This window comes from Sinocyclocheilus grahami, unplaced genomic scaffold (assembly GCF_001515645.1).
Source record: "Sinocyclocheilus grahami isolate Dianchi unplaced genomic scaffold, SAMN03320097.WGS_v1.1 scaffold921.1, whole genome shotgun sequence".
NCBI classification, from domain to species: Eukaryota; Metazoa; Chordata; class Actinopteri; order Cypriniformes; family Cyprinidae; genus Sinocyclocheilus; species Sinocyclocheilus grahami.
The window spans coordinates 302060-327400 of record NW_015506100.1 but is presented as its reverse complement, the minus strand read 5'-3'; the positions used below and the strand labels follow the sequence as shown (position 1 = coordinate 327400).

At 39.4% G+C, this 25341-nt stretch overlaps 1 protein-coding gene across 1 annotated transcript in view; it reads left to right on the top strand.

Moving 5' to 3' along the window:
• Positions 1-25341, top strand: part of atg7 (ATG7 autophagy related 7 homolog (S. cerevisiae)) — a 69822-nt gene that overhangs the window by 16810 nt on the left and 27671 nt on the right. The window contains exons 4-9 of the mRNA XM_016249321.1: positions 397-591; positions 1133-1286; positions 6328-6404; positions 6690-6805; positions 10173-10248; positions 17131-17211. Coding sequence (XP_016104807.1) covers positions 397-591; positions 1133-1286; positions 6328-6404; positions 6690-6805; positions 10173-10248; positions 17131-17211 — 699 coding nt within the window. The remainder of the gene's footprint in view (positions 1-396; positions 592-1132; positions 1287-6327; positions 6405-6689; positions 6806-10172; positions 10249-17130; positions 17212-25341) is intronic.

Below are 25341 nucleotides of genomic sequence, written 5' to 3'. Positions count from 1 at the left end.
CCCCCCCCCCCCCCCCCCCCTCCAAATATAATGTACTTTTTTGTGGAGTCCCAGGTGGCTCTGTTTTAGGACCGCTGTTGTTTATATTGTATACAGTATGTGACCTTTAGGTAATGTAATCAGGAAGCATGGGATAAACTTTCAGAGCCATGTAGATGATACACAGCTGCTTATTTTCAAACCTTCTGAAATGCAGAGCTCTGCAAATGGCCTGACATGTTACTTGTGAGATACTTCAGAATGGATGTACCAAATTTCCTGTCACTATCAATTCTATTGATAGTGGGTGCAAACATCAGTGTTCAAAATCATTTTTACTTAATATTTTAAACATAATGTTTTAGCTTTTCAGTAACTAAAAGTTTTTGTGTCATCTTTTGTGAACATATTATTCAGAATGCAGAGGGCTACAACATGAGCATCCCAATGCCAGGCCACCCAGTGAACTTCTCTGAGCTGACAATGGCTCAAGCCCGGCAGGATGTGGAACAGCTGGAGAAGCTTATCTCTGAACACGATGTGGTCTTCCTGTTGATGGACACTCGTGAGAGCCGCTGGCTTCCGACCGTCATCGCTGCTAGCCAGAGAAAGGTAGCTTCCTCCTGCCAATCTTTCATTATTTATTTATTTATTTATTTTCTGCTCACGTGGCTGCCTGCCTTTTTATTGTAGGTTATTGTCACAGTTGTTGGTAAGTGCTACACAGAGTTTGTCCTGTATCTGATTTAAGAACCTTTAACTACAAATAACCCCTACCTGACATAACAGGGTGCTTCTATATTTGCAGCACTTTACTCTAAAATGGGCATACTGCACATATGTATGTTTATTATAACTGATTACAGTAGCAATATTATTATTATTATAAAAATAGTTTTAATAACATTATTATTAGTTTATAATTACTATTAAAATGATTTAATGTATATTATAATTATAATAATAGTTTTCTGTTAGTAATAGTACAGCTGCTAGGCCCAAAAGGCTGAGAGCAAATCCAACCTAAAATCAAATTCAAAACTGGAAATGAAGTTTTAGAATTGTTTTGCTTTTTTGCGTAACATCTTTTGGTTTACTTGATATCCAGACTGAACCTTTTTAGAGAGAGTTCAATATGTCGGTCTCTCTGCAGTTGATAGTTAACGCTGCTCTGGGATTCGACACGTTTGTGGTAATGAGACACGGCCTTAAGAAACCCAAAGAGTCTCAGTCTGAAGAGTCCAGCCCCATGTCTGCTTCCTCCAACTCCTCATGTTCCTCCACACCAGCAGCCACCATCACACCAGGTACAGCTCAAACATATCCATGTGTTTTCCACAGCTTTTGTTGCTGTTTAGATTAAGTATGTTGTAAAAGCGGAATGTAAACACAAAGCAGAGCTTTACGGTAAACCTCAAATGCAAAATCTCAAGTCATCAGTCATCACAGTTAATGGAATATTTTACCCAAAAATGAACATTTGCTGAAAATGTGCTCACCATCCGGCCATCCCAGATTAGGATGAGTTTGTGTCTTCATCAGGTTTGGAGAAATGTAGCACTGCATCAGTGTCTCAGCAATGGATGCTCTGCAGTGAATGGGTGCCGTCAGAATGAGAGCTGATAAAAACATCACAATAATCCACAGCACTCCAGTCCATCAGTTAACATCTGGAGAAGACAAAAGCTGAAACACATCCAGCATTAAGACATTTTTAACATCAAACTGTTGTTTCTAATAGAGGTCGACTGATGTATCTGTTTTGCCGATTAATCGGCACCGATAGTTGATTGCTGGAACTATCGGCTATCTGTAAAAATCCATGCCGATAGGTTTTCTGGGTTGCGTCTGTTGCTGGAGCGGCTGAAGCTCCGCTGTCATTATACAGTACGAGAGCGAGAGCGGCCTCTAGAGGCGGAAATCACTGAAAACACGTGCTGTTTGTTTTGACACGTGACACTGAGATGGGTGCCGTCAGAATGAGAGCTGATAAAAACATCACAATAATCCACAGCACTCCAGTCCATCAGTTAACATCTGGAGAAGACAAAAGCTGAAACACATCCAGCATTAAGACATTTTTAACATCAAACTGTTGTTTCTAATAGAGGTCGACTGATGTATCTGTTTTGCCGATTAATCGGCACCGATAGTTGATTGCTGGAACTATCGGCTATCTGTAAAAATCCATGCCGATAGTTTTTCTGGGTTGCGTCTGTTGCTGGAGCGGCTGAAGCTCCGCTGTCATTATACAGTACGAGAGCGAGAGCGGCCTCTAGAGGCGGAAATCACTGAAAGCACGTGCTGTTTGTTTTGACACGTGACACTGAGAGCGGACACTTCAGACGCGCGGATTTAAAACATCGACAACTAAACGGTGTGTACACATTATACTGTAGTGCAGTGTTACTTGCTTTTTCTTTGAATTAGAACACAAAGGTACACTACACGACTGATTACTTTTGGACTCCGCCATTGTTTGGCTAGCGCTTTCACCGGAAAATATTTTTCCCTACTTCCGGTTTGTTTACGTCACGTTGTGAAATAGGCCTATTGCGCGGCTCGCCAAGCTTTACTTTGTGGCTCGCATGGCAGTAAATAATACGATGATATGATCATGCAGTCAATATAAATATTTCATAAAAACAAGCAGGGCTATAACATAACCCATTAAAAAACTCACACCATGTCTACACCGCACGCGAGTGGCGCGATCCGACAAAAGACAATAGAACCCAGTGATGTTGTCTACACTCGATGCGACACGATCCCAATCAGTAAACTGATGCCTCGTTCTGTTTATGATGAACTGTACTGACACTACGTTCAGATGATCTGCAACTGTGTAGACAGACTTTTAGCACAGCAGGGTGCGGCACGACAACTGTTGCATCCGGTGTAGACATGGTCTGACCGTGTCTGCTCTATTACAAATAATTTATATCTTTTTTAAAAATACCTAAAACAGCGGCATTTAAGAGATGGAAATATAGACTAGAAAATATATTTACACTTGCTCTGTCCTACGTCCATGACACTGACCAGTTTTAATCTTAACAGCTCTTAACGCCGAATGTGCACTCGGATGGTTAGATACATGATGGGCTAGTATAAAAAAATAAAATAACTTTAAGGGCTTTCCAGCATTAAGGTAATCTTGACTCAGTTACAAATTTGACTGGTAAATGATAAAGAACAATAGCCCCTTTTGTATTGCATTGCATTGCATATGACAGATTGATAAAAAGACATGCTATTTATGACTGGATGTCATATGAGTGTGGCTCCCATGAAAAAAATAGTGAAGACCACTGCTGTAGTGCATGCTTTCATTTCATTACTAGGTAATTAATTTGTTGACTAGATGCTGCATTAGTGGAGAAAGAACAGCAGTATGTTTGCTGTCAAGGCTGAGAGGACGCACACATTAGCAGCACCTCAAGCCATTAAAACAATGTGACCAAAACACACACAAGTCTGACCCAAATGTTTAATGTCACGATTGCTACCATCTATTTGCATTCGTTTATATCCAGCTATATCCACTTTAATGCGTTTGTTATCCATTGAAGTTGCAGATTTAAAGCTGTGACGTGAGAAAGCATGCTGATATGTGTATTTAGTGACAGAAATCCTGCCGCAGAGCGCATTCACACAGTTTTCCGATAAATTACATTATATTTGTCCCAAATCATTGTTAATGTACATAATGACTTCATATATTTTAAAATTTGTAAGTTGCTTCTGTTAACATTAGTTAATGAACTATAACTTTAATGATCAATATATAATTTGCACATTTTATGTACAAAGTATGGTTCAGTACTGTTTCAGTATTTTTTGTTTTTAAATAGTAAAGCACTATTTTAGTTTTCGTTCAGCATCCATTTTAAAAATTATCGGTTGATTAATCGGTATCGGCTAATGTGGTCCCACCTAGCTATCGGTATCAGTAAAATCCACTATCGGTCGACCTCTAGTTTCTAATAGCACTTACATATTTGTTATCCAGCCACATATTTGTTTAGAGCTGTTTTGGCTCGTAAACGGTGCTTGATCTGTGCAGATTTCTCTCCTGATTCAGACCAGATGGCTTTTTTTACTGGAGGAAGCATTATTATGGATTATGAGCTCGAAAGCAACGGTTTGTAGTTAAAAACGTCTTAATGATGGATTTGTTTCAGCTTTTGGCTTCACAAGACGTTAATTGATGGACTGGAGTGCTGTGGATTACTTGTGATGTTTTTATCAGCTGTTTTGTTTGAATTACAAAATTGTGATCACCATGCCTGTCATATCTAACATTCATATCTGAATTTTCCATCCACCTTATTCCTGACGAGCCTACTGCGTTATATAATTTGGGTGGCACTTCCGGTTTAGGGAACTTCCATTCAAAAAGGTTGCCCTACAAATAAAGCTTATCCGTCTCTTTAACTGAATGAGCTGTCGGTTTGCCTTCATGTTTTATTTTCAGACATCATGAGAATAACATAACGCTTGGTATTTTAACGTGACATGTTATAGCAAGAATATCTATGGCAAGAGCTCTTTTCAGTCGCTGCATTCTTTTCCTCGTGATTATTTTCTTTATTCCCTTTGCATTCCGCTGTAATAGTATGAAAAAGGACAACATTTCTGTTCTCTCGATTTAATTTACGATGTATCCCATTAATAATTCACTGGAATGCACGAAAAATCTCTTGTTTTTCTCCTCCTCACGTCACTTTCCAGGTTTGTTTGTTTTCACAGGTAAATACAATTTATCATCTGTCGAAATGACGGAAATCACTTTGAAATATTATCACGCAATGTTAAAGTTAATGACAATTTTTGATTAAGGCAACGTATATATTAGAGTGATATTTCACCCGTCTGTTATTGCTGTGGAAAGAGTAGTGCTTTTGGGGTTATTCATATGCTTTTACACTTTTAAATGTCATTTTAATGTTCGATGCTTGAAGGGTGAGTAGAATAATGGCATCTCATTCTACCCAGATTAAAAAAAAAAAAAACTTATTGCGTTCATAGGGCGAGCCTTTCACTGATGGTTTACAGCTTAACAGAAGTTACACACATAATTCGCTCAAAGCGTCATGGGGTGTAGGAATAAGGTGGATAGTCAGTATAACTGAATGTATTTTTTGGTATTACTCATAGTTCTCTAGTCTTATATTTAGAGCTCTGCTCTGAAGTACCGGAGTCTGTTTGTTAAGACTATCTATCCACCAACATATTTTACGTCCATCTTAATGCTTTTCATTGTCTCGCACCATGAGCACTGTGTTTTTAGGACTGTGTTAAGTTAAATCAAGACCCCTGCTTTCTGTTCTATTCTTTGTCCCTCCTTTGAGCTGTGAATGCAAGAGCGCCTCCTGTGTGAATGGCTCGTGACTCATTCTGCGCCTGTTGTGTGACTCATGAAAAACCATGAAGGTGCTACTTCAAGCTTGAATTGGGCTGATCATATCCACGGCTCTGATGGAAAATTCCTAATTACTTTTGGGTCATGATCACTTGCTCGTTTTTCATGTTTTTTTTATAGCATAATTATAAAATGCTTATTTTTAACGACACAGCCGTTTGTGTCAGCGTCAGCCACTTCCAGTTATTTTAGCTGATATTGCAAACTGGTATTTGTTCACTGGTTTGTAGCACAAATAGTTTTACCTTTTACTGCGTGTTGTTATGCTTCTACTTATTTACTTATAGCGGCTAATGAATATGAAGTTGACAAAAAGCAGCTTTCTTCTGGATTACAAAATAAGAAGGACAGCATCTACAGTCAGGTTTTTTATATATAATGCCTACGTAAATAAATCTACAAAATGTTGAGTATGTTGGACACTTCTTAAATGTGTTTCATTTCTTAGTCGTGCAAATATAACCAGAGTCCCTTTTCTTTCATCGTGTCTGTCTTGTAATTGCTGCATTCAGCGAACAGATCCAGTCCAGTAATGGTTGAGTGGAAATGACCCCAGAGGAGTTTACCTCTTTATTGGGTGTAACTGAGTTAAGTTCTTGCGTAATTGAAATGTAATGATCTTATCTGTAAAACTGTGATCAGATGACAAAAGTTCAAACAGGCAAATTGGTAAATATATCTGCCATCTTCCAAAAATTTCCAACATTTATTTTGCTCTTATACATATGATCCGTTTAAATATATATCCAGCTCTCCTCATTCAAAAGATCGGATCACTGCATTTATTGGTCAAGGTTCGTAGAAATTCATTGGTCAAAAGGTGTGGAACCTGTTTAGCAAACTTGAAGATCTAAGAGGTGCTGTATTCTGATGTTTTCTTGTTGTTTTTTTCTATTATAAGCATGCCTTCTGTTCACTTTCAGGAGCATCTCTATTCTCCAACATACCTGGACATCGTCTCGGCTGCTACTTCTGTAATGACGTGGTCGCCCCTGGGGACGTGAGTTTTAATCAAGTTTTTTTAATCACTTTCCTATCTGAAATTAGGTTTTTCTCAGGACACGTATTATATTAGAATATCAAATGTGCAGCTGAGACCAATCAATCATATGCTAAAGTGACGCTTTTATCTGGAAATCATATCCTACAGCAAAATACAATTGAAGACAGTTCATCCGTCACTTAGCCAAAATAAAACACTTTTACAGACTGAATAATTAATATGCTGGTTTCCATGATTTCAGTTGTTACTCGACCTGTTAGTAAACTCTTATTCCGTTGTTAGTCTACCAGAGACAGAACTCTAGACCAGCAGTGTACTGTGAGCCGTCCCGGTCTGGCCATGATCGCTGGAGCCCTGGCCGTGGAGCTGATGGTCTCTGTACTCCAGCACCCAGAGGGGTGAGTGCCTCAACTTCACACATTACACATCTGCTACTGTAAACCATGCTTTCTTCCATCCATATAGTATCCCAGAGCAGGACTCATGCATGAGGCAGTATTGAAATGTACTGTAGGAACTATGCCATTTTGTAGTACAAATAGTGTGAGCATTGTGTTCACACAGGAAATTTCAACAAGAAGAAGTGCACTCCAAATACCCAGGTGATGCACTTAATTAACTGAAAAAAATATATATAAATATAAAACAAAGTGTGCAACGTTGGACATTTCATTCATGCACTCAACTGTTGCAGCTTTCCTTGTGTAGGGAAGAGGCTAGGGCCTAAAATTAACACTCATCAAATGCCAAATGTGAGTAAAAATCAGCTTCAGCGAGTATATAAAACTGTAACGTGCTAGTTAAACTATTTTTAATGACTTCTAACGATGACTGAAAATGTTATGTAAATATATAATCTGAGTGTTTCAGAGTGAGTTTTCATGTGAACCGCTCATCACTGCCGTTCACAGTAAATGCTGCTCTGTATGCAAGTGCTGTGAGTTTGGATCGCTAATAACATGCGTTTGAAAATGCAACATGCGCCATACATCTTCAGAAGTTTAGAATGAGAAGATGGTCTATACATTTTGTTGTCAACAAAAGAGATGCGTTTCAAAAGAGAAGTTTCCAACAAAATTAAAGCTCTATGATTTGATGTTTGAAAGCAAAGAAAAAAACAACCATAAGTATTAGTATTTTAATTGTATTGATGATAATAATAATAATTATTATTATTATTATATACTTTACAGTCCAGCAGTTTTTTTTATTAAAAATAGTAATCATTTGGTAACACTTTACTCAAAGCATTTATATATAATGCATTATAAAAAAATAGTTCTAATGCATTAATTATGCTTTGTGATGCACCTTATAATGCATTGTATGATCTCATGAATAATTGTAACCAAAATTATAATACTTATGTATTCATTGTTATACCTTTAAAAAGTATAATGCAATTAAAATATAAAAACAAACCCTCATATAACCCTCAAAAAATAAATAAAATAAAAACAAAGCCGATAAACAAACCCTCAAATATTATAATGCATTTTAACTTTGCTTACATTTATTGATGAAATGATATATGCATTACAATGTGCATTATTAATAGCTTTATAATGCATTATACATGTGGCTGATAAATCTTCTCAAGTCACCAGCCATTGGCAGGTGTGGCTAAATGTTAGTTTTAGACCCTTTAGACATCTTCTAAAATTCATACATTAGATGGTTTGCATGATAGGACTAGGTGTTATGATCCCAATATTCAGCACCATTTATCCACACCATAGAACATTTTCCCTTCGCTGTGAGCAGAACACAGCGAGACGCAGCTATTGTTACGCTCTGATTTTGGTTCAGCAAGAATTCAGGATCATGGCCTAATCCATGTCCGTGGTTCTTGCCTCAATACCCAATAATCAGTCGTGAATTTACAAATGCTTTATGCGTGACTAGGGAACAATAAGAAAAAGGACTAGTATGGTAAGATGGATAGATGAAGACAGTACAATTCTTCGCTGCAGTAATCGGGTGTGGATCCTTGACATTTTAATGATATGTTATGCTGTACATGATGTGTACTTCTTTCATGGATGTTGCCAGTGAGACACCTTATCTGATGTCCATCAGATCCTAGTTTCTGTGCGAACTTTAGCCTGGGTGAAAGATGCCTTTTGTTGAGGTGATGTTGCCAGTGACCTTTGTATGGTGATTCCACCAATGCAACACATCATCAGTTGTGTACCCCAGCCTCATTGGGTTTTTCGGCCCTTTATCACAAGACACCCTCAGCCGAGGCAGGCCCACCACAGGCTGATCAGACCCGGGTGTGTGTCACTTTGTTACATGGTCATTTGGCAGCCCACACTTGTGTCCATCTGCTTCAGCCACAGCCAGTGGCTGCTTCTTTCAGCGACAGTGGCCAGTTCCTTGAGTATCCTCCGCTGGACCTGTCCTCTGATGCCCAACTTCTTCAGCAGCCTTATAGTGGAACTAGCCATTGCAGCCCACTTCCACTGTCCAGCCCTACTCCTCTGCCTCAGCTGCCAAGTTGGCATATTCTTGGCATGGCTTCTTCCTTTCAAAGGCCTCGTCAATGGCCTCTTCCCAAGGGACTGTCAGTTCGACTATTATGACGATCCTACTGGAGTTGGACCAGAGAACTAGGTCTGGGCACAGATTGGTGACTGCAATTTCAAATGGGAAAGTGAGTCTGTGGATTAAGTCGACTGGCATTTCCCAGTCCCTGGCTATATTCAGCTAGCCAGCATCAGGGGACAGGCACTTAGCCAGCTTTTTCTTCCCTTCCCTAACAAAGGACTGCCTTTTTAGTAGGTATTCTTGGCATTTTGTGGGATGGCTTTGTTGACACTCTCTTGGTCTCTATTGCTGCCGCCAAGCACTTCAGTACTTGATTGTGGCGCCATGTGTACCTTCCCTGTGTCAGGCTGGTCTTACAACCCACCAGGATATGTCTGAGGTTTGCCGGGGCTGCACACAGGTGGCAGGCTGGGTCTTGTCCACACCATACCTGACTTTTAGAGTTCTGTACTAGAACTGAGTCCTCCAGACTCTAGGACCTTGGTTTCCAAATGAAATACAATTAAAAGAACCAAAGACTTAAACTACTTCAGTCTGTGTGCATTGAATTGATTTAATACACGAGTTTCACAATTTGAGTTGAATTACTGAAATAAATGAACTTTTCCACGACATTCTAATTTATTGAGATGCACCTATATATATATATATACTGTATATGGCTACTGTGTGTCATGGCAAACCGGCCCCCAGCCTTCACTCTTGACCCCTCAGAAAAAAAACAGTGCATGACGCTTCTGTCTTCCAGTATGGATTTTACTTCTAGTTTAATGAAGGCCTTGTTGAAACCAAGGCTAAGTTATCTACCCAAGATTACTTCAGCATCATTTCGCTCCCAAGGTTTACGTTGACTGTTAGAGCCATTGGCGTAAATCTGATTGGTTGTTTGTTTGTTCTGGTGGCTGTAGCAATGGCGGTGCTGCCACTAAACACAGGATGTTGCATTTGGTGAGAAATGCTCTATCTGAGGCTTATGAGGCTCGTGGGTTATCTTGGCCTCTGGGCATTCATGTTCGCTCTGCGAGGGGTGTTGCTTCTTCCCAAGCTTTTTCTAGAGGAGCGTTTGGAGAATTTTTGTGTGCCAATCGCACATACACACACACACACACACACACACACACTGTAATTAAGCATAAACCTGCTCTTTAATTTGATTTTAATTTGATAATCTGTTGTAGTGTTCTTCTCTTGATGTGTGATGTGTTTTTCTGTCAGAGGTTATGCTGTGGCCAGCAGCAGTGATGACCGGATGAATGAACCCCCGACCTCGCTGGGTCTCGTCCCCCATCAGGTCAGTTATGAGCTCCTGTCCAGTGTCTAATATACATTTATTTGTCATTTTAAGAATGTACTTTATTATTATGTAAATACCCTGCTGAACAGATGGGCATTGCAGATTGTTGTGTTTTGTTCTTTGTGGGGATGTAATCATGCTCAGCATGAGATGAACTGGCATTGAAATTAATGCCGGTCTAAGCTGACTTCTAAAGAAGGTTTTTGTCGCTTCAGTCGTTTACTTGTCTGCCACAGTAATGTTAATGTCTTTGAATTATCTTGATATTGATTAGCAAGTATCAGTGTATGCAATTAATTAACTGCTGTAGTTGATTGGCATGCCAATGACCAGTAAAGGCTGGAATACAGTACATGACTTTTCCCAGATTTTTGCCCTGATTTACAATCTGGACAAGTTGAAGTTAGATGCTGAAAGTGCAGTTAGCTTCAGACTAAGATACAATCCAGTTGGAGGATATCAAACATGTTTTCAAATCATTTAGTTATCATTTGTCATGGGTCTTCTAGCAACAAGGCACATGTTTCTGCTTGAGTTTATTGTGTTCAGAGTGACTTGAAAGTCTGTCGCCCAGTTTTTGCTCTCTAACTATTTACATGGTCGGCAAGTTTGTCCGCTTTAAAAACACAACAAATATGATACAAAACATGACAGCCAATTGTAATTTATTAGATATCTAATATAAAGTTATGTGAATATTGATTGTGGACCAATGAGATTTCACTGTGCAAAGACAAAGCAATTGAAATAAAACGATCAACAAAACGTGCTGCTTCTTGTCATGCCTGTGGCCGATTAGGAGAAAATCTCAGATTTATATAAAAGAGAGCTTTCATCGTTTTTTGCTTCATCGCATCTCTAGTTTTCCTTTGTATTCTATATGTTCCTTCCCATAGCTCTGTTACTCTTTACCCGACTCATCAGCACTCATTGTTTACACCTGTGTCTGGTTAGCCCTGTCTGCTCAGCTTATATATAGCCTGGTTCATTCAGGCATTGATTGTGAAGTCTTGCATGTGTTATGTACTGCATTTCTGAGTCTTGGTCTATTCTGCCCATTGTTCTGGATTACTCTTTGCCTTTGTTTCTTGTTGTTTGGTCGGTTTTGCTGGTAAATGATTTTTGCCTGTGTTTGGATCACGATTGTGGATTATCCTCTGAATAAACACAGTGTTCGTATCCTCAGCCTTTGTGTTCATGACACAAACAGGAGTTCCAATCTGAAACTATAAGTGTTTGTCAGTATATGAACAGAAGCTAAATAGAATGATAGAGAAGATGGTTAGTTTTTTCAGTCATTGCTGGGAGGTGAATCTCATAAACCTGATATTTGACCTTGTGATCCAATTAATGATTCTGAAATGGCCAGCGCTTTTGAGAAGTTGTGATGCATTTTAAGCAGATGTATGAGACTATGTTATGTGATAATAGAAAGAGAAGAAAAAAAAAGCAAAAACTTTATGGAACGGGGGTCGTTCACTATTGTCTCCTGTGTTATCAGATAGCCACTGAAATGAAATGGAAAATTGAACGAGGAAGACAGGAGTAAATCCGTGGGCTAATCCTTCATGAAAGCGGTTGATGGCTCATACCGTAGGGCTTTGACGCTTATCGTTGCGCACTTGGGGACGTTCACCAGCTTTATGAGTCTCTAGAGTCAGAGAGAATGAAAAGGAAAAGAGAGAAGATGGACTTGTGTATAGAAAGTGTTGAGGGGGAAGAGAATGCTTTTAAGCTCGCTCTGTTCGAGCTGCTCTTGACCTGCCACTCCAAATTACTTCCTTTTCATTGCCTGAATGGATTGACGCTGGCAGGAAGATGCACGTGCGACACCACCTTTCACAGGCAGGAGACGTATTAAAGGAGCCATGTCCAATAATTTATAGCATTTTATTTTTTTTCAGCAAGTTCAACTTATAATGTCAGTCAAGGTTCCTTGCAGCATAAAGAGATATACTTTACTGTTTCTACAATCTCTCTGGCCCTTTGAATTAACAGCTGCCGCGCCAAACCTGTATGACAAAAGGAGATGTTTAGTAGAAGGTTCACGCTGCTCCTTTCCATACAGTGATAGTGGATGGGGACTGGGATGGTCAAGCTACAGAAATGACAAAAAAGCTGCAAAAATCCATGGAAGTCATTTGATAGCTTATCTGCTCCTCTTTCTCATGTCAGATCTCATTAACCTTCACATATAATGTGTCACTCCGAGAGTTTTATAGTGACTATTTTTAGTCCTTTTTGAAACTCGACAGTGTCTGTCCCTGTACTTTAATTCATTGGAAAAGAACAGCCAGGAACTTAAACAAAACTTAATTTAGTGTTCCATGAAAAAAACCTGAAGGATTGTGTTGACTGAGCTATTCGTTTACATTCCTGTAGCTCGAACTGTAGAGGATAGCGCTAGCAAGGTCATGGGTTCAATTCCCAGAGAATGCATCTGATAAATGCATGTAATGTGATGTTTAATGCGGTGTTATTTAGCGACTTGCCCCATCCCAGTGATCGACAGTGTGAATTACGCCTACGCAGAGGTTAGCCAATCATATCAGAGGTTATTTAAGTACAAAACTCTTAACGGTCATATAATAAAATTTTTTGGTGATCTATCCCTTTAAGAAATTAGCATTTGCATGACCTCTGATATGGGCCAAGTTACTAAATTGTTGTTGATGTAAATGTGGGTGGCCATAATAATGAGCTCATGGTTTTGATGTCACAAGCATGCAGATTTTTGAGCGTGATGCCATTTAGTTGAAATAATCGGTCTGGATGGATAGGGCAAGAAGATGTGAAGTGTGAAATTTAAAGCTTGTGTGACTTGAATGCATTATGTGTTCATAAACCTGGCAAACAGAGCACATGCAGCGACTGGATCATTATGATCCCTGACCTCATAAATTGTTTTGCCGGGATGAACATTAGGGCTTGTGTGGAAGTGATTCTGATTCAGCATAACAGTTCCAATTCCCCCTGTTTAATTAATCCTAATAGCTTGTAATGAGTCTTTTATATCAATTCTTAAAAAAAAAAACTGACTCAAACGAGTCATTTTTTTTTTTGAGTCAGGCTTCGCTGGGCACCTTCAGGTCATCACGTTGAGTTCAGACTGCGTGCTGATATGGTAACACTTTCTATGAAGCCTGTATTTAGAACACATTATAAGGGTAAGGCATTATAATGAATGCATTATATAAATAAAAAAAAACTTATAATATGTTGTTTCATCTCATAAATAATCATAACAACAATTATATAACATTTATGAGTATGATTATTTATAACACACAATAAACACCATGTTAAACACCATGTTAAGTACACTGTTCACTCACTCAGACTCACACTCACTCACTCAGACACACACGCACTCGCACTCACACACGCACTCGCACTCACACACGCACTCTCACACACACACTCACTTTCCCTCTCTCTCACTCACACACAGACACACTCACACTCTCACACACACAATCACACTCACACACTCAAACATACACACTCACACTGATACTCTCACACACACACACACACGCACACACACACACGCACACTCACACACACGCACACTCTCTCTCTCTCACTCACACACACTCACTCTCTCTCACTCACACACTGTCACACACACACTGTCACACACACACTGTCACACACACACTGTCACACACACACACACACACACACACACTGTCACACAGGGGGCTAATGACACAGCTACAGATGTCAAAGAGCTGCTCTCTGGGTTATTAGCTCCACTACTGTCACACACACACTGTCACACACACACTGTCACACACACACTGTCACACACACACACACACACACACACACACTGTCACACAGGGGGCTAATGACACAGCTACAGATGTCAAAGAGCTGCTCTCTGGGTTATTAGCTCCACCAGCATGCAGCATTCATATGCCCCTTCTGAAATAATGCTCCCCTCCTCAAGAACCCAGAACTGCAAATATGTGACTCCTTACACATAATGCGATTAATCAGAAAAGCTCTCTTGACTGTGTCTAATCTCAACACAATGCCAGATGTTGGCGAACAGGACACATGCGACTGGGTCATTATAATCCCTGACCTCTTAAAGTGTTCTTGACGGGATTTAGTGTTCTGACCTTTTTGCATTAATGTTGCATTGGGCTGAACATAACAGCATGGCACACAGTGATGATGGGTGATTCGTTTCTCTTTAGCTCACACTGCACCCTGCTGGATGTGTGAGGAACTGCAGCGTATCTGCTCTGAGGGTTTGAAGGTTTATTCTGTGCTGTTTTTCTAAACCAGCGCTCTGTGATTGTCTAGTGAGTAATATTATCATAGTGCGCATGAGAGTAGTGCCTGTCAGAGCTGTGGTGTGATGAAGCAGCATCTCTTCCCTGTTCATCAGCCATAACAAGCAACATGCATTTTATTGATCATTTGGTTTATATTCCTGTCATGTTGTGCCACTCCACTAACTGTTTAAAAAAAACTGTGAAAAAAAATCTTGCTCCACATATATGTACACTATTGAAAAGTTTGAGCTCATTTTTTAAAAAGAAATTAATACATTTATTCAGCAGCGATGCATTAAATTGATCAAAAGTTACAAAGAAATCTGTAATGTTACAAAAATGTCTATTTCAAATAAATGCTGCTCTTTTGAACTTTCTGTTCATCTGTGAATCCTGAAAATAAAATGCATCACAGTTTCCACAAAAATATCGTGCAGCACGACTGGGTTCAACATTGATAATAATCAGAAATGTTTCTTGAGCTGCAAATCAGCATATTATACTGATTTCTGAAGATCATGTGACACTGAAGACTGATGTTCAGCATCTCGATCAAAGACTTAACGCTTCATGGATCCTGAAGCTGAACCTACAGCCTTTCAATTACCGGCCCAGATGTTTAATCACTGAACACACCCCTACAAAACCTTAATGCAGTGGCCCCAAAAAACTCTAGAACAGTATTTGAAATGTATGGATTTCATTGCATTAGTGACGAGAAATCAAACATGTGGATGTGGAAACAAATGGTGGTTTGCTCGTTTTTAGTGGCTGCATGAAGTCAGTTCTCCTGAAGGTGTTGTAAAAGAGGAACCAAAGGTGTAGAGAATCACATGAACCACCAACATCATGTTCAGCACGACATCTGTTGTTTTAACATTTCAGAACTAGTGGGATTTTCTTTCTTTGCAGTTCTTGACACTTGCCTGTTTTTTTTGCATTGATATTCTTGGTGTTTGAAGTGCTGCTGTATGTAAATGCTCTGATGCATGCTCAAACTTCACGATTGCAGTCCCCACCAATTTGATTTAAAAAGTAATCAGATTTGAACAGAAGCACATTGGATGATTTTGTTGGATTTACATCAAAGAGCGCATGGACTCGTGGGTAGTGCGTAACGCATCAGCGCCTGTAAATGCCTGGTAATCTTCAAGCCGAAGCTTCAACCCCTCTTATCTTCCCCTACAGCTCTTTCTTTAATTTGCTTTCAATTAAGATCAGCCGGCGACAGTAACTCCTGAGACGCATATATGCAGTGAGAGCAACGTGACTAATTGAACACACAGCGCTCTATCATTTGCCCGCCGCTGGCTCCGCTCTTCTGGAATGTGCTGTTGGATGAGCGTGGCGTGGCTTTCATACCAAAACCACCAATAATCATTTACATGTACTTGTAGAAAAGTGTGTTTCTTGATGGGAAGTGTATGTGTGCAACATGAGTTTATTTCTTCTAGATTAATGGAATCCTTTTGTTTTTATAATGTGTATTTAAAGATCATGGTCATGTTTTTTTTTTTTTCTTTATTGTAATTTCCCTGCCAAAATGTTCACCAGCTTTTAGCAAATGGCTGCAATATAACAAAGAGTGAAAAATTTAAGGGGGTCTGAATACTTTCCGTACCCACTGTATATATTATATTTGTAAAAACATTTCACAAAATATTACTTAAAAAATAACGTCTAGTGCGAACTATTTTCTAATTTTTCTACATTTACAATAAAAGATAAAAATCTTATAATGAAACCTCTGGAAAACAATAAATTGCCTTTGCATATGTGCTATTGTCATAAAAATTGTCACAATATAACAAAAAAATCTTAATGATCCTAAATAGACTTCATTTGCACAATCCAAAACATAATTTCTTACAATTTGTTGGCATAATTAAATTTTTAAGCTTAAATTTGTGTGTGTGTGTGTGACAGTGTGAGTGTGTGTGTGAGTGTGAGTGTGTGTGTGTGTGTGTGTGTGACAGTGTGTGTGTGAGTGTGTGTGTGAGTGTGACTGTGTGTGCATGCGTGTGTGACAGTGTGAGTGTGTGTTTGTGTGTGTGCGCGTGACAGTGTGAGTGTGTGTGTGTGTGTGTGTGAAATAAGGCACAGGAATTCTCTTTAACAGGTTTAAAATTGGATGTCATTTACAATACTTTAACTTTCATTAACATTAATATAAGTTTGTAATTTGAAAGATATAGTTATGTAAGTTTCTTCCTTTCAGAAATATTTATTTCAAAATAAACATTATTTTCAGCAGATTTTATTGATGATTTATTAAAATTCATTGCATTTATTTCTCTGATGACCATAAACTGAAGTAATGTAATCAATCTGAAATTTTCGTTAATACTCTTTTTACATAAGATCAGGAAAAGCCATGAAATCTTAAACTAATAAATGTTAAGTATATTTTGAGCTATTAAAAGAGCTGTATGGTCCCCAAACAGAGCATGATAGTTAAGATAAAACAGAAGATGGTTTTTATAATGGTCACTGCCTTCTGTCTTTACTGTCACACACCAGGTGGCGCTAGAGATTAAGGAACATTTTTCCATACTGATACTGTAGCTTAAAAACATTTGTTTCTTTACAGATTCGAGGATTCCTGTCAAGATTTGACAACGTTCTTCCTGCAAGTTTGGCGTTTGACAAATGCACAGCATGCTCACAGATAGTAAGTGACAAGTTTACATGCTTTTGATTTGGGATTGAGATAAATGCAGCTTTATTAGAACTGTTACGCAATGCCTGAGTTGTGTGCATTGTGGTTAAAGATTAAAAAAACAATTGTAATAATGAAATAGTTTAGAGTTAAACTAAGATAATGAATATGCTTGCGTAAGGAGTCGTGTAACGGTATCTTCAGCATGTTGCCAGTTCTTCTGCAGATAATGAAGTATCTGTAGATGATGTGTGTGTGTGTGTGTGTGTGTGTGTTAGAGAGGCCATGTGTTGTGAATTAGGCTCCTTGTTGATGTCACAGCTGTATGTGAGTAATTAGGGCTGAATTGAAATGTTTTTTCCCAGCGGTCGCGCTGTTGTTGACGGGTTCACGTCTCATATATCTGCTCAATCTCTTCTGCATGTGTGTATGTGCTCTCCCAGTGGTCTCTCTCTCATTTAGCAGCTCTGTAGCCACTCCTTCTTCACAAACACACACTCGTACGTGAACACAGTGAGTCTGAAGGCTGACGGTGAGCTGTGGCCGTTCCCTTCCCCCTCTTCTACTCTAGCTTCACTCACTTTCTCTTCCAAGTTCTCTCTCTCTCTCTCTCTCTCTCTCTCTATTTTCTTCGTGCTGTAAAGACATAAAAGCCTCATAAAATGTTCTTAATCCTTACACTTTGATGCAAGACTGTCAGGGAACTGTGTGAGGTGAATGTCTCGTGGATAGCTGCCCAATCACAGCACACCTCGCTTTTCAGTCCGATGAGCTTTGTAAAAATCGACGTGTTTCAGAAAGGCGGGGCATAGAGGAGAAACAATAATGTACAGTATGTGGAAAATAATGTGTTTTTTTTTTACTTTAAACCGCATAAACACGTTTCATTACACCAAATACACAAAATAATGTTCTTTTTAGCAACATCATATGACCCCTTTAAGGAGCAGGAAGTGTTGAACGTGTTCAGTCATGGTGTTCAGCTGTGTTTTATAGTAACAGTAGCTGAGCTGATATGTGCTCTTCGTCAGGCAGTAATCAGTCGGCGTGCAGAGCTCCAGTGGTGTGTTAGTGATGTTGGCCTCCATCAGCTGTGTGTGTGTGTGTGTGTGTGTGTGTGTGAGCGTGAAACCATGGAAACCAAACACTCGAGTCCTCGACTGACAAGCGCTTGTAAATTTGGAGACGTAGTGTTTTGTCCGTGCTGAAGACAGACTGAAACAATGTCCCTTTGAAATAAAACTCTCGAGCAGATGTGAGGACCTTGCACCTCCAGAAGATGCTTTGAAACACAAATCACAGGATTCACGACGTCGCCGCTTTATGGCTTATAGCGTCCCATAAAATCCCATTATAGCATATATAACATAAACACTCACACAGTTCTTAAAATTCAAGAAATTATTTCTTCAAAGTTCTTTATGATATATTTGCCAATTCTTTCTGATAACTTTTTATTATCTTTCGTTTTTAAACTTTTTATTAACGACGTTAATAGCAGTGTTTGCTAAGATAAACAAGCGTCACTTTTACTTTTGCTCATTTTGGTTTAAATGTATTAAACATCTGTGTTGGGGGGTAACGCATTACAAGTAACGAGCGTTACGTAATCAGATTACTTTTTCAAATAACTAGTAAAGGAACACATTACTTTTTAATTTGGTAAAGAATGTATCTGCGTTACTTTTTCAAATAAGTAACGCCAGGTGCTTTGTTTGACACAACCAGTATTGTATGAAGGTGACTTGACTTGTTTTCCCATGTATTGACTGACTGCTCTCCTGTCCGCGTGTTGAGAGAAAGCAGGCGTTGTGAGCGCTGTGTGAACATGATGTTACTGTAGATCTAGACTAAATGAGAACATGCCTTTACTCATCTCACACGCACAAAAACAGATTCAGCATTCCTCAAAATCAATAAAAGAGAGAAATGCAAACTCAGAATATGAAGCAAATCTGCAATAATTAAATATGTTGGGGGATCCAACATGGCGGCGAGCTTGGCAGACACACGACTTTACACTCCTGCCACAGACAACCAGATTTCAGTTTTTTAAGACTCTTAAACAAAGAGTATTGATTCGTCATGGCAAATCCAAGAAGAATCCAGATAAAACTGAGGAAACTCCTGACAGCAGTGAAGCTAGCGCTAAGCTATTGGGTGATGTTAACGTGACGAAGGCTCTCGCAGACATGAACAACTGTTTCTCTTCCGAATTCGAAGGTGTCCTGAATGCTATTCAAGAGATTTAAAAAAAAGCAGAAGACTATCAGAAGCTGAACACCGAATTAGTGAGATAATGCGGAAGAATGACAGAAAACGGGGAATGTTCTGGAAAGTCGAATAGTAACGCTCAGCTCAGATCTGGATGACTTAGAGAACCACAGCCGTCTCTGCAATCTCCCATTAGTCAACCTGCCTGATCCTGACATTTCTCCACATCCGTGATCGACGGAGAGTGATGCAGGCTGCCAGAGAGATGGGGATGGTGAAGTATCAGGAACACAAGGTGATGCTTTTCCCAGACTTCTCAAACGTCAAAAGCAATTGGAGGATGTGAAGAAGCGTCTCCAGTCACTGAACATTCATACAGATTTGTGTATCCAGCCAAACTGAGCTTCCTGCGTAAGTCCAGTGGAGGATCTGTGAGACGGCAGGGATGAACAGAAGCGTGTCGAGGAGATCACAGAAGTGTCAGGAGAGCCATGAGAAGATCTTAACTAACTGGCTCAAAGTTATACAGTTTTATTTCTCAATGCTGGTATCATATTTAAGGTAATTAACCTATGGATTAACTCGGACATGTAATGTGACAGTTAACAGTTTAACTAGTAATGATTCTGATTCATAAAGCCATTCCATTTAAAATATTAAAGGAGATTTCAGATAAATCAGGCAGATATTAAATTGTACAAGGCTCTCTCATAGATAACACTTTAACCCATGTACATGTATTTGGGCCCAATTCTGGCAGTCTTAGTCTTGGCCTCCCAACCTGGCTATTTAATCATAGGAGGAAATGTTAATATAACGTTAAACCCATGTTTAGATGTTTAGCAAAGACATGGCTCACATGCAGAGCAGGAAAAAACTTCATAGTTTTATAGAGGAAGAGCGAAAACCTCCACCATCTCTTCAAACAGTTACAGGGGAAGTTACAAGAAGCAGTGGGTGGAGCTGGCGGAGAGCGCCGCTGTATGTAAACCAGATGTGCTGCTCGCCCTCCAAAACACTCTCTCTCTCACACACACACACACACACACACACACACACACGGCGTCAGTGATTTAATGGGCTTCATAAGTCAAAGGCTCCAATTTAAGGAGGTCCACTCCTGGAAAACACAATTAAATCTTGTTTGGCTGCTGTTATGTTGCTAGGCAAGAAAGCAAGTTATGATACACATGATACAGTGCGATGTTTATTCATACAAGATAAATAAGTTTATTTTGACAGAGAAAATGATGTGCTTTTGGAGTTTATGTCTGTATAAAGCTCTTCCTCAGTCATCTGTTTTATACTGTAGATTCTGTTATAATTTCAAAAGTTTAGACACCAAAAAAAAGACAGCAATGACATTTGTTTGACAGTCAGCCTCAACATTTTCTGGCCAGAGAGCAAGTACGTAATGTCCTTGAGATCTCTGTTGGCATTTGTACTTCAGAGTGATCATGTTATCTACTTTTGCAACATTTTTTGTTTTCTTTCTTCCCTGAGGTCCTCTTATAATGTCAGTCTAGTTGTCCTGCCTCAAAAACAGTAATGATTGAGTTTTCATGACCATTTTCCACCTTCTCTGACTCTTAAACCCAAAGTATACTTCAGTTTTGACACAAACACTAAGCATAAGGGTGAGCGATATGACCACAATTTTATTTCACGCTAACAATATATATCTCGATATAGCTATTTGTTATTTTATTTTATTTTTATTAAACTTTTTAAGCAAATTACAAACAATAGGACAAATACGATAGAACAAACGTACAAATTAAACTTTTTTTTTTTAGCCACAGTAGGTTGTTGGCATTTGTACTTCAGAGTGATCATGTTATCTACTTTTGCAACATTTTTTGTTTTCTTTCTTCCCTGAGGTCCTCTTATAATGTCAGTCTAGTTGTCCTGCCTCAAAAACAGTAATGATTGAGTTTTCATGACCATTTTCCACCTTCTCTGACTCTTAAACCCAAAGTATACTTCAGTTTTGACACAAACACTAAGCATAAGGGTGAGCGATATGACCACAATTTTATTTCACGCTAACAATATATATCTCGATATAGCGATTTGTTATTTTATTTTATTTTTATTAAACTTTTTAAGCAAATTACAAACAATAGGACAAATACGATAGAACAAATGTACAAATTAAACTTTTTTTTTAGCCACAGTAGGTTTATTAAATTTTTTATAAGAAATACTACAGGAATTGAATAGTCAAGTGTAGTCTTCACTGTATAAATCATATAAGAATCGATTCTTATTAAAGATCCAAAAGTGATTCAGTCGAGAGCAGTGAGTGATTTTCTCTGTCTTCTGTTGTTTGATTAACATTAATGACAGACAGCAGCAGGTAAATTAGACTGCTGTCCCTTTAAAACTGACTGCACCGATCCAATATACTGATACACCGTTTTCACCCAACTATTCACATTAAAGGCCTTTCCACACTGAGCAGGAAAAAGCGAAACGAATATCGGACGCGATGACACGCTGGAATAAAACAATAGATTTCTATGGATGCTTCCACATAGACCGCGAACAATCGCGCCCCGAAAATGCGAATGTTTTTTTTCTTCGAACCAGTCTGACAAATCTTTTCAGTTTCGCAAAGCGAAAACACGGGCCGTCCAATAAGATTTGAGCATTACATCACGTGACCGGAGCAGCTGCTCTTGGACAAAAAGTCAAGAGTGGTGGCGCTGTTTTGAAAACCAATTTAAACTACTGTAACACAGAAGAAGAGTATCCCGAGAGAGAAGAGAGTGGATGACGAGTTTTTGTTATCTTTGGTATTGGAGAACAGATTTATTCTCACGTTCTTAATATAATTTCTATCATAAAACAATAGATTTCTATGGATGCTTCCACATAGACCGCGAACAATCGCGCCCCGAAAATGCGAATGTTTTTTTTCTTCGAACCAGTCTGACAAATCTTTTCAGTTTCGCAAAGCGAAAACACGGGCCGTCCAATAAGATTTGAGCATTACATCACGTGACCGGAGCAGCTGCTCTTGGACAAAAAGTCAAGAGTGGTGGCGCTGTTTTGAAAACCAATTTAAACTACTGTAACACAGAAGAAGAGTATCCCGAGAGAGAAGAGAGTGGATGACGAGTTTTTGTTATCTTTGGTATTTAACATCTGGAGAACAGATTTATTCTCACGTTCTTAATATAATTTCTATCAATTATCCACTGAATTGTGTGATCTGGAGTGTCCGTTTTCTTCCACGTGCGCGAGTGTTGTGAATCAGAGCGCGTTCACTCTAGATCTTCCGTATTAATAAAATCGAGGGAAACATTGTTCTACACATGAAATAAGAAAGCAAGTAGACATATGATTATGACTATATATTTTCTGTATGTGTTTTGTATAGAGGTCATGGCACTTTTATAACAATAAAGGATGTTTATGACAATAAGCAGTGTGGTGTTATTAAACAAATTTTTTTTAAGCAAATACATTAATAATTATACAAATTTTCAAATGTGGCTTGATGCTAATTGTACTTCTATTTATATTTTAAGATGTTTTCTTGTAAGCATTATAGATAGTTTGTGTTTCTGGCGTAGAACCAAACTTTATTTAGCTATATTAATTTAATACTGTATATTGAGCAGTGGACGAAGTTAAATCCATATATGAGATACATATCTGAGGAAAAATGCATTGCTGATCGGCGCCACCTAGCGTGCAGGTGTGAATTAGCAGAAGGTGAACAATCGTTTCGCACTGTTCATCAGCGATTCGCATCGCTTTTTCGCATCGCGCTCAGTGTGGAACGGCCTTAAGACACAACCGACTGTGTTCACATGATTACTCTACACGACAGGCATTTTGACATAACTGTGTGTGTATTTGACCATTCAAGCACAGTAAGACGTGAAAGAGAACCGAATGTGTGATCACATGCTGTCTGAGAGAGACTGCTTTCTCTGTGTGCGCTTCGGGTTTATGTCAGTTGAGATCATTTTCACTGCTTACTGCAATTAATTACATTGTTTGATGTTTAAGATCCAACAAGTCCCACTCTTTACTTTCTTATTCATGCATGTTTCTTTATCACTCTTACATGTAAATCACTTTTAAGTGGTACTGTGCTACACGGATATATTTGCATATGGCGAAATAAACAATATAGCAAAATATCAAACGATAGACACTTTATACCATCGTCACAATACTGTATATACCATCATGCCAACCAGCTCTAACAAAGCATATGTCTAAAGCCAATGCATGTTGTCAATGCAGGCAACTTTTGTTGTTGCGTCTCCAGTAGTTGGTTGTTCCATTGCTTTTTCGACTTGTGAAACAATGCCGTCACCTCGTAAACTAACCAATTAGTGCAAGAACATTCAAGGCCCTTGCGAGCTGAGTTTACAGAGTACATGTGGTTAGAAAAAATATGACCGCACATGTAGAATTAAACAGGATGTTTTTGCTACTGTACCTTTAAGATGCAGAACAACCCCCCTGACACGTTGCCGAATATTGTGCGACTGTAATGTGTCAGTATGGGTGGTCATATGTTATGGAGCTTATGGTCATGATGTCATAACCACAATTTCTGAACTAGATGTTTATGAAGTTTAGTTTGATTAAATGGACTGTGCTGTGGATCACATTTATGGTGTCCCCGTGATATGAATCAATCATGCAACGATTGCCTTACTGTTTTACTCTTTACTACATTATTCACACTGGTGCTGTCATCTCTTTGACTTATGGGTCATGTGGTAGTAACTCAAGTGCATTTTATCCATTAATGATGTAGTTATGAGTGGTTTGTGTGTGGGACGTCAGGGACTCTGTATTCCAGGTTGAAAACCACAAACAACCTCATATTTATATCAAGTATTGTTCTGAAAGCAAAACACAACAAATCGGAAACAAACAGTGGGTTATCGCCTGCCCACCCGCTCAGTGTGGCCGATGAACGGTGGGCAATGTGAAAGGTCACTACACATCTCCATCTCTCTCGGTATCGCCTCTGTGTGCTGCCGTCGCCATTGAGGCTCCAGCTCTGTTGTGAATGTTAGAGTGAATCGACATAATGCGTTTTTCAATAATGCACCCACTTTAGTGGTAAAATAGCAGGTTTTTGTGAGTATTAAAGAACCACCCGAGTTCATGGAGTTTGGACAGATGAGCCCCGTTCTACTCTCGCCTGTTCTCTAACCCTCTCCGTCAGTCAAGTCATCCATGTTCAGTTCATTGAAAGCAGACGTCACTCTCCCCTTCAACCCAACAGTGCCACCCATTCATCAGCCCCCGGCAGAAACTCAATCTCCTCTGAGAACGAGCTGCGTGAAAGGAGCCAGTGTGATTGTGGAGGGCTGTCTGTCTGAGGAGCGTCACTGAGATGCTGCCTGAGTGCTCTCAGCCCAACGGACAGTGGTGCCAGATGTCTGCCTCTCCCGCCTGGCCTCCCTTTGTGCACGGGGAACAGTGCCATGTCACCGCAGTTTGAGATTGTGTTATCGCTGTGTTCGGATGTGCACTGGCCAACAAGCCTACTGTATTAGCAGATACGAGCTTCTCAGATATTACGGCACATCCATATTTCACATCTGTGGATGTTGATTAGGACTATGACAGGGGTGTCCAATCCTGCTCCTGGAGGGCCACTTCCTTCAATCTTAAACACAACTTCCTGGAAGCTTCTAGTCATCCCAAAGACCATGATTGGCTGGTTCAGGCGTGTTTAATTGGGGCTGGAGCTGGCCCTCCGGGAACAGGACTGGACACTTTATGGTGCTTTTCCACTGCGTGGTACGACTCGGCTCGGTACGGCTCAGTACGGTACGGCACGGCTCGGTTCGCATTTTCACTGCAGTTTAGTATCGCTTTAGAGTGGGCGGGATTATTCACATGTCGTTATAGTTGCGCCGCCTCTACTGCCGCGACTCCTAAAAA